General features: G+C 44.5%; 1 protein-coding gene across 1 annotated transcript in view; it reads right to left on the bottom strand.

The window, feature by feature from the left end:
• Nucleotides 1–10,771, bottom strand: part of ADAMTS12 (ADAM metallopeptidase with thrombospondin type 1 motif 12) — a 276,826-nt gene that overhangs the window by 30,391 nt on the left and 235,664 nt on the right. Inside the window, exon 16 of the mRNA XM_029941278.1 lies at nucleotides 4,580–5,704. Within this exon, the coding sequence (XP_029797138.1) occupies nucleotides 4,580–5,704 (1,125 nt within the window). The remainder of the gene's footprint in view (nucleotides 1–4,579; nucleotides 5,705–10,771) is intronic.

Below are 10,771 nucleotides of genomic sequence, written 5' to 3'. Positions count from 1 at the left end.
AAGGGAAGAGCAGAAAGTAGTCTAGGTCATCACTTTTCCAGCTGGCCTGTTTACTGAGGTAATCTCTCCTTAAAGTTCTTTTTTTTTAATGTCTTATTTATTTTTGATACAGAGAGAGACAGAGCATGAGAGGGGGAGGGGCAGAGAGAGAAGGAGATACAGAACCAGAAGCAGGCTCCAGGCTCCGAGCTAGCTGTCAGCACAGAGCCTGACGCGGGGCTCGAACCCATGAACGTGAGATCTGACCTGAGCCAAAGTCGGAGGCTTAGCCAACTGAGCCACCCAGGCGCCCCTTAAAGTTCTTTAGGATTTGGTTTGTACCTAAGTTCCTAGCCCCTTCTCCTCTCTTCTACATGATGCATATGTGTAATAGAGGTAACGACAGCTGAAATGCACTGACATTGTCACAGGTTGATTGCACTAGTGGCCCATATTGGACACATCATGCTCTCTGCAATAAGACTTTGCAGATCTTTTTGGCAAGCAGTGGGATATATTTCCCCAGCTCTTGAATCAAGACTGTTCTTGTGAGTTTCTCTGGCCAATAAAATCCAGGGGATGGTGTCCCAGTTCTCAAGAGGACTTGTAGTTTCAATTCTCTTTCTTGGAATCCTTTCTCTGCCGTGAGAGTGAAACGGGGCCAGCTTGCCGGAGGATGAGAGATCATGTGAAATAGAACTGGGTCACCCAGCTGAGGCCACCCCAGACCAGCCAGCCCATAGCTGACCCTCCAGCAGATGCACGGCAAGCCAAGCTGAGGTCAGCTAAGCTCAGCCCCAATGAGCAGAAGCTCACCTGACCCACAGACTCAATGCAACTCTGAGGTCTTGTGGTGGTTTGTCATATAGCATTATTGTAGCAATAGGCAATTGATACAACTACATAACAGATATCTTTCCTACATTTTCTTTAACCTTCTGAGATTCAGGTACAATTATAGTTGGCCAATTGTGTGGTCTTCTGCAGTCTCCTAACTCCCTAGACTGTGAAACTGGTGATAACATTAGGGCCACAGAAATTCATGCACATGGTCAGGACTCTACAAATGTTACCTATTAAACACAATACAGGTGCAAGGGCAGCATTAGGAGTCTCATTTCCCAGATATCTGGGGCCCAGAGACAGAAGCAACATTCAAGCCCACACCGTCTGTTGTTAATTTCACATGATGACATAGGGAAGATATATTTGCGCCAATCCAGAAAAAGACCTAGTCAACTAAATTCCCAGGCTAACAATAACCCAGCAAATCTCAAGTGATGTCTATGATTCTTTGTACTGTATTTGCGTGGCAACCAAGTGGATGTTGTCTCTGGGGCTCTGAGTTTAGTCCTAATAGATTCAGATCTCATGGGCAGATATTTTAATTCCTTTTGAACACTTTTTTCCTTTCTATTCATTTTTTTAAAAAAGTTTATTTATTTTGAGAGAAGGGGAGAGAGAAAAAGGATGCATAGAAGAGGCAGAGGGAGAAGGAAGAGAGGGGGAGAGAGAGAATCCCAAGCAGGTTCTGCACTCTCTGTTCAGAACTCAACTAACCGGGGGGACTGGGTCGGCATCACATGATGACCGCTGTGAACGGCTGTGGAAAAAGCATACCTCGCTTCCAAGTACACAACCGCACAGCTCAAGCTAGCTGAGTGAGCCAGGGGGTCCGACTGGATGATGAGGCAACTCGATGAGGTGATTTTCTAACGAGACGGGAGCCACAGGCTCATGCACTGCATGGCACCCAGTTTTCTGTTTTGCAAACAGGTATCAGAGCAAACACAGGTGTTTCCCAGGTGCCCAATACTCTTCTGAGTGCGTTACTCATGGTTATCCCTTTTATCCCCCACAATCTCTGAATCACTGTCCTCATGACACAGATGAGGAAACTGAGGTAGGGTGAGGACATATATAGTTAGTGGCTCAGCCACGATTCCAACCCAGAAAGTCTGGTTTCAAGTTTTATGTCCATTTATAGTGTTAACTTCATTTTTCTATCAATCCTTTAATTTCTGAAATCACAATTAGAAGAACAACACATCGTGCACAATGGAAGTGTGACTAGCCCTTCCACACAAGATAGAAAAGTGGGAGGAAACGGTGAGAACAATTTTGGGTCAAACGGTAAGGAACTTTAGAAGTTACTTCCAATCTTAATGATCAGGAAGGACTTTATGGCAGCTCATAGCTTGGTCCCAAAGAACAGAGGGAATTCACAAGGGCAAAGGAGGAGAGGAATTTCCAGGCAGAGGGGACAGTGGTAAAAAAAAAAAAAAGGCATTGCACTGAGAGGGGCAGGAGGCTTACGGAAAACTGAGCAGTTTAGATCTGCTGAAGCTTAAGATGATGAAACAGTGAAGCCCTTGTGGTTTGAAAGTTCAGTTATGTAATGTTGTAAATGCTGTTGGATGTCAGAGTGTTTTTCTCTGATCTGATATGTAATGAAGAGACATTAAAGATTTGTGAGCAGGAGTTTGGAATGATTAGTAAATTCCTATGGAGGACCGAGTTGGCAGTCTTAGATTTCTTGTGATGCATGGAATGAGCCGCAGTGGGGGAGAGCCTAGACGTGCACAGATCAGCAGGGGACAAGAACAGTCACTGAGGGTCTTCCCTTCTTGACTGTTGGGGCACTAACTGCCATTTTGCACTGAACAGTTCTTCCTTATAAGAGCACAGGGCTGTTTATCATCTTTGGCTCTCAGATACTGAATGCTGGTAGTGGCCCCCTCCCCCGCCACTGTAACAAACAAAACATCCCCATCTTTTCCAAGTGCCTCCCACCATTAGACTGGAAGCCACTGGCCCTAAACTAACAGGAGGTAAACAGGAGATGATAGGTGACCTTGACTTGAAAAACTATTAACCATTTTATAGGGGGCTTGGGGAAGAGTGATCTCAATGGGGTCTCTAAGATGCAGTCATTGAGACGCTATCCTAAAGAAGCTTCAGAAAAGGACAGAATAAAAAAAAAATCAAAGGATAGTCAGAAAACCAAAGTTTTCATTCTGAGTCCTGATCCTCTCTGACGATTCTGTGTATTAAACATTTTGTCTCAAAAGATGTATAAAGAGAAGAGGCCCCAAACTCTATCACAAAGGGAATTTCTGCCAAACGTTGAACTCTGTTCTCTTAATATCCTTTGCAGCTCTGAAAAGCTGCCAGCTGGACCAATTCCTTTTCTCCAAATTGCCTGGAATTAATAGCCCTTAATGGCTTCACCATGATTGACTGCCAAATTTTTGGCAATCTATGATGTACTCAATAAGGCAGTTTATTTCTGTCAAAGTCAAATGATGACATTTGAGATAAGTCAAGGGTGTCTTGATTTACTATAACCAAAATGTACTTCCACAGTCATCAGAACTACTACATACTTTTATGTTGCTTTAGTTTACAGGTACCCTTGCTTTACCCCCAGATCATGCCCATTTTACAAACTGAATAGAATGGAGTTAGAAGGGGCATCATCCAGGGACATCCATGTTGTCATCAACATGACAGTTGGGTCCCTCAATAAGTCACTTGACTGCCACAAATTTTATTTTCTCTATTTGCAAGTTGGCATCAATGAGATCTCGCCTGCTCCTCAGGATTGTCCAAAGGAGAAAATAAGAGGCTACATATGAAAGCAGTTTGGAAACCAACATACTTTGTAAATTATACGCACTGTTGTTATATTATCTACAAATACTTCATTTCTCTTTAGCTAGGGAGAGGACTCATGAATTGTCATAAAAATGCTGACTAATGTAAACATGTGACCATTTTGCCACAAAGTCCTCTTTCGAGTTGTCAAATTATTTTAACAAGTTCATATACTGCATTCAAAATTCAAATGGGTGAAAATGATTTTGATGCTTCAAAGGATATTAATTAGTTCTAGAAATGGACAAACAAGTATCTAGCCAAATTTCTGAAGCCTGAAAACAGGGGCCAACATTCTGTCGTCATGTTTGTTTTCTTCTCCCTCCATTTTCTAATTCTTTTAATGAGCCAACGTGATTTTTTTCATGCAAGCATGCAAACACAACAAAAAGAAAAGAAAATCATTGATAACACTGAACTAGAGAATGCTTTTAAGGAATTTTATCTTCAATTTCCACTCCAATTTGGATTACCTGACAGATTTTGACTAGAGTCCCAAGATTTCTTTCTGGATGAAATGCAAACTCTGGCCCCTTCAGCTGCCCCTCCTCACCGGGCGCTGAGGTCTGTGGCTTGGAGGGGGGGGGGGGCGGGCTACAGGTGATCTACACCGGCTCTACTATTTGTAGATATAGAGTGGAGTCCGAAGCCTGGACGGAGTTCCCTGCCACCACACAGCTAAATCGCCAGCCCTCCTGACTTATTTCAGAATTCTTTTCACTTTATCTCACTACATATGTCCTCCCTCCCTGGAGACTTCTTCCCCCTCAATTTAGGACTTAGAGAGGACAGGAGGGAGGTGAGCACATGGACCTGACTGCTTCATGTTTCTCCCACATCGGGCTATATTTTTTACAAGTCCACTTGAAATCTACACAAGAATGCAACACCCCCGACTATTTCCATGGACAGTCAGGCAAGAGGCAAGAAATGGAGCTCCTACCTCACTCCAGTTTCCAACCACCCAGTACGCAGGGCTGCCGCCGGTGGAGACCTGCTTGTAATTGGAAGCGTTTAGCAGAAACCCCTCAGCGATCAGACTTTTTGCATCTTCTTCTGTCAGGACTGGTTCGGAACTCTGTGTCTGATTCACGTTGCTTGGGAGTTCTGGGGGGTTATGGTTTACTGAATGTTCTGAGGTCCCTGGCTGGTGGTCTCCTCCCAGAGGGAAGGGAGAGTTGGCTGGCTTTTCAGTGAACATCCCCTCAGCGCCGGATGCACCATTTTTGAGGGTGGCAGGCCTTTGGCTGGGTAGGAGTCCTTCCATCCTGGTGCTGAAGCGTGGCCACAAGGACAGCCCCCTGAGATAAGGTGTTGGTGGGGGTCCCAGGGGCATTCCTGTACTTCGCGCTGCTGAAGCATCATTTCCAGGTACTCCGACTTCGGTCCATGTTATGGAGTTGTTTTCATTTCTGTCCTCAGATTGTTCACTGTCTTCCCCTGAGCCACTGTGAATCTCCACTTCTGGCTCTTTGGTCAAGGTATCATAAAATGGAGTCACCTGCCAAGTCACAGGGTTGCTGGAAGACAACAAATCAGAACCACTCATTGTCGTGGTTAAAAAGTCTCCCTCTGAGGTAGGACCTGGGTCTGAAATGGGAACGTTCTCTTCATTTGGCTGGACACTCAAAGGCCAGGAAGTGAGGATGGGCTGGGAAGTACTTCCAGTAGAAACGACATAATTGGAGCCCGGTTCAGTTTGGTTGGAACTGTTCTGCCACCATTTCCCATCCGAGTCTCCTTCTTTGGGGTCTGGGGTAGGAGCAGGGCTGCTGATGGCCGGGGCACTTGTACTCATAAACTGAGGCACTGTGGGTGTGCTCAGCGTTCTGGGACTGGATGTGGTTGGAGGAATGGGCTTTAAGGGGTCCTGCTCAGACGTTGGTAGCTTTCTCCCACTGGAAACTGTGCCTTTACTGGGCCTCAGAACTCTTCGGCTAGATGGGCATTGCTGGAGGCCACAAAGAGCCCGGCTATTGGGTTTCCTCGTCACGTCACAAGGTTCATCATGGTTCTTGGCACACGTGACACTGCGAATCCGCACTCCACCACCACAGGAAACAGAGCACTGGGGAGAGAAACAGCTGTTAGCTTAGTGGGAAAGACCCATTGGTTCTCATGTTCAGGTTTGCACCAAGCGAGAACAGGCCCAATGGAAAGCGCACTGTGCCACTTAAACTTATCTTCTCTCTTTACATTTGGTTTCTGCACTCCTTTAGTTTCCGTGGAAATCTGTATCTCCTGGAGACCAGATGGGGCTCAGGACCAACCATTATCCTTCACAAACTGAAAATACAAACCGTGACACAGTAACACTGAAGTCTCCCTTCAGGCTTTGAACATGGGGAGTGAATTCACAAAAAGTGCAGTGATTTATTCAAGTCACCTACTCTTTTAAAAAGATAGTAATATAATCCTTCCTAGGGTTGCAGTGATGTTTCATTAACGTAAAATGTTTACATATTTTCAGAGATCTATTAAGTTAGTTATAACGAACCTTCCCCTTTATACTTTGAAAATACCCGGCATAACTGACGTTAGCTCACCCAGGCACCGCAGGTTCCACTTGCCCTTGCCTACGCCAGGCAGAATCAGATTAAAAGCTAGACAACTACCATACTCACACACGCACACAGATCCAGGATGTATTCTGAAATTTAAAGGTGGGTAGTTAATCAAAGGAAGAGAGACACCTTTTCCAAAGAGCAAGTCCCGTAGCGTGGTGCTGATGTGACGGGCCCTGGCGGGTGCCCCTCTCCACCGCTCCCTCCCCATTCTGCAGGGCGTGCCAAAGCAGGGGCAGCTAGAGTGCCTTCAGGGGACTCCTAACAGGGTGCTCTTTCCCCAGGATCCATGGTAAAGACTATATTTCCTCAGTCTCAGCAGCTGCGAACCACGTCGTTGCTACATAACACTAAATTTCTAGGTCTTCTGAAAAATCTACACCTTTACCAGATAGCTTCCTTTTTAGTGTTTTATTTCTAATTGAAGTCAGCTAGCAAATATATGGGCCCTGAATGTGAACCATCCAAGGGTCTTTACCGGCTGTTTCACATTTCGCTGTCTTCTATTCCCAGCCTCAGGCAGGTTTTTTGAGGAGGGGGTTCACATACCGGTTGGCACATTTCAACATGTTCACAGCCATTGTTCTGTGTGATAGCACGACAGCACTGTGAGATTTACAAGGCAGGAGCTATGACTCCACCTTCCACAGGACAGGAGCCAGACTCCTGCGAGTCTGCTGCGAGTCTGCTGAAAGGCTGCAAGTCGGTGGCAGAGCAGATTTATTTTGCGTCCTCCATGAAATCTAGAGCAACACACCGGACAGGTAGCCACCCACTGATTTTGCTTCCTAACTTGACTACAAACTCTTGATTTCTGAAAAGTTACCCAAAGGCAGGGACTGTTTTTTATTCTTAACTCAACTCCGGGATAGTTTTTGGGACATAGTGATCACTTAATACACATTTTAAAGAAATTTTTTCTTCTAAAGTTTATTTTTTATTTATTTATTCATTTATTTTGAGGAAGAGGGAGAGAGAAAGAGAGAGAGTATGAGCAGGGGAGGAACAGAGAGACGGAGAGAGAAAGAATCCCAAGCAGGCTCTGCACCATCAACACAGAGCCTGATGTGGGGCTCGAACTCACAAACCACGCACTTATGACCTGAACCAAACCAAGAGTCAGATGCTTTAACTACTGAGCCACCCAGGTGCCCCAATACACATTTATTAAGTGACAATTTCACCTGGAAAAACATCAGGAATGGGAAAATTCTTCCGTGAGCTTATGCATTTGTTAGCTTAAGTTTTTTGCCTTCTCAAGTCCTATTTTCAATTCCTTCTGTGTAGGAAAATAATATTGATGTATAAAACTCCCTTTTTATTTTGTCACAGTCCAGCATAATCACTCACTGATGTCGGATAGCTCTGTGAAATCAGCACCTTTGAAAAGCAGGAGATCCTTATCAGCACTGGGGGCAGTACAGCTGACAGTGTCTTTAGCTGCAGATTGGGAGTCACCTCACTTTGAAGACTGCAAAGGGCAGACAGGAGGTAGTTCTTTTCCTGGTTTACTATAATATTTCTGCCTTCTTGTGTGCAAAGAGAGTTTATGCTCCATCCAGTTCATCTTCCTGACTTGCTCTCTGCTTGCTACATTCTAATCTGAACTCCCCGAGTCTTCAAATCTCTACGCTGGAAAAATTATCAGTCCAATTAAATACCCTTGATGTACATCTGATCACATTTCCACACTGGCTCCCTCAGGCAGGCTGGGTTCTAAGAGCTGAGTCACGAAAGGGGCTCTGGCTAAGGCCACCTGCCCCCAAGCGGCAGGTGCATGTCCCTTTGGGTATTTCTTTCCAAGAAATATCAGAATAGATATTTCTTTTTTTCTCTTCACTCCATTTTTTCTCTGTTTTGACTTGAAATGCTTATAATGTCCACAGGGAAGTTAGACTTTACAACTTTTATAAGCATTAAAAAAAATCCAAAAGAATATAGGTATGTGCCCTCCACCCCTACATTGAACTATGAAGCAACAGAACTATAAAACCCACAGGAGGGGCACCTGGGTGGCTCAATTGGTTATGCTCGGGTCATGATCTCACGGTTTGTGGGTTCGAGCCCTGCATCTGGCTCTGTGCTGACAGCTCAGAGCCTGGAGCCTGCTTTGGATTCTGTGTCTCCCTCTCTCTCTGATACTCCTCTGCTTGAGCTCTGTCTGTCTCTCAAAAATGAATAAATGTTAAAAAAAAATCTGTAAGAAGCCTTGTGAACTCCCCAATCTGCCATTATTAATTAACTCCACACATGACAGAGCAACTAAACCTTAGGTTTGTCCCCTGGAAATTGAGAGAAATTAACACTCATCTTTCAAGGAGGCTGTGAGGGTTACGTGAGACAACATTTAAGTGCATAATATATAAACCGGCAGTTGGAAGCTCTTATTGCCACTGTTACAATAATGATCTGATAATAATAACAGTGATAACAACAAATGGCTGGGGGGCGGTCTCTGATTTCTACTATTCTTCTGGGTCACAGGGACACACACATCTGTGGAAAGTATGAGGAAAGCAGCTGTGGAGGTGAAGTAGTTGTAGTCACGTGTCTAGAAGATACTGTGAATACCCATACAGCCCACTGGTTTATTGCTGGATTTTTAAGATTGAGATCCCCTAGGAATAACAGATGGAGACACACACAAATGGGTTTAAAAATGACAAGTATTAAATAGCCTTTTTTTTTTTTTACTGTGTGTATTTGTTCAAGCTAAAAGAATAAAACAAGGGTAAATACTAGCGATCTAACTAGTTTAGTTAAAATACATTAGATTTTGAGCTGTTATTTTTAAAATATTTTAATGTTTATTTATTTTGAGAGAGAAAGAGAGAGCAAGCATGTGAGCAGGGAAGAGTCAGAGAGAGAGAGAGAGAGAGAATCCCAAGCAGGCTCTGCATGGGGCTTAAACTCATGAACATGAGATCATGACCGAGCTGAAATCAAAAGTTGGACACTTAACCGATGGAGCCACCCAGGCACTCCAGATTTTGAGCTTTTAAAACTGAAGAGTATTCTAGAACAGAAATTCCAAAGTGGCAGCCTAAAGACTAAATTTGGCCCCCACACATTATTTCCTTGGCCTCCTCCATCTTAAAGCAAACAAGCAAACAGACAAAACACAAAAACTGAACTAGTAGCCAATATTTTTAAATTAGCAGATCTCGTATTAAAATTCCAGATTTTTAGCTTCTCTCAAAAAAGCAGATGGTCTGCAACTATTGGTCCCATTTCCAAATGGTAACTCAAAACTTCATTAATGGAGACGTGGGTCTGGGAGAAGTCGACTCGTTTTCCGGCACACCCACCTTCATCCCCACTGGCTTTCCTTACCCAGTGGACAATGGAAGCTTCCAGGGTTAGCTCTGCCAAGGTATACTGGGGCTAAAGTTGCCTTTTCCTTGTACTTATGTCAGAACAAGCAGCATGTTTTGTTTTCAGCCCTAGGCTTCTTCTAGAACATCTTGTAACTGTGTTTATCTGCTTAGGAGCTGTCAAGCCCTTGGGAGGAGATAAAGGCAGGGCACAGTGCCACACTCAGGGCTCATCTCAACCGGTAGTTTGGGAACTCTCAAAATCAGTGTCTGCTCTGGTTACTTTATGCCCTGACCGTACAACTCTGAACGCCGTACTGGGCAAACAGCTTCTCAGTCTGCTAATGTCCTCCCTGGGCATCCTCTTGCTCTCACTGGCCATTATTTCAAGATTAAGGCCTCCAGAGAGCCCTCTGAGAACGAGGTCTGTTGCTAAATGAGTCAAGCCACCCACCTGAGGGGCGCTGTGGAGGAGGGGAGCTTACAAATTGCTCAGAGCTATTTGTAACACTATTTGAATAAACTCTCAGTGCTGAGAGTTTATTCAAAAACACAGTTGGGGTTTATCACAGAGTTAGAGCTAAAGGGCTCAGTAGAGAAATAGCTAATGCTTTGCCATAAAAAAATTACTAATTGTGGGGCGCCTGGGTGGCTCAGTCAGCTAAGCGACTGACTTCAGCTGACATCATGATCTCGCGGTTCGTGAGTTTGAGCCCTGCATCCGGCTTTGGTCTGACCGCTCGGAGGCTGGAGCCTGCTTCAGATACTGTGTCTCCCTCTCTCTGCCCTCCCCTGCTCATGCTCTGTCTCTCAAAAATAAATAAATGTTAAAAAAAATTTTTAAAAAGAGAGAGACTTGGGGAGAGAGAGGGATGCAAAACTTGAGAGACTATTGAATGCTGAGAATGAACTGAGAGTTGAAGGGGAAGGGGGAGGGGGGAAAAGAGGTGGTGGTGATGGTGGAGGGCACATAAGGGGAAGAGCACTGGGTGTTGTATGGAAAACAATTTGACAATTATGGAAATAAAATATTATGAAAAAAAAGAAAAAAAGTTACTAACTGTGTAGTCTCGGGAATTTATAAACGAATGATTAGATCTCATGCTAAATCCAGCTTGAAAGTAAGCTGAAACACTTGAGTAGCTGTTATGGGTTGAACTGCATCCCCTCAAAAAGATATGCTAGAGTCCTAACCCCTGCCTAAACCGTCTTGCTCTACCTCAGAATGAAGACTTATTTGGAGGTGGGGCCTTTGCC

The sequence above is a fragment of the Suricata suricatta genome, chromosome 6, assembly GCF_006229205.1.
Source record: "Suricata suricatta isolate VVHF042 chromosome 6, meerkat_22Aug2017_6uvM2_HiC, whole genome shotgun sequence".
Lineage (NCBI taxonomy): Eukaryota > Metazoa > Chordata > Mammalia > Carnivora > Herpestidae > Suricata > Suricata suricatta.
The sequence above is the reverse complement of the archived record's forward strand: the minus strand, read 5'-3'. Positions and strand labels throughout refer to the sequence as shown.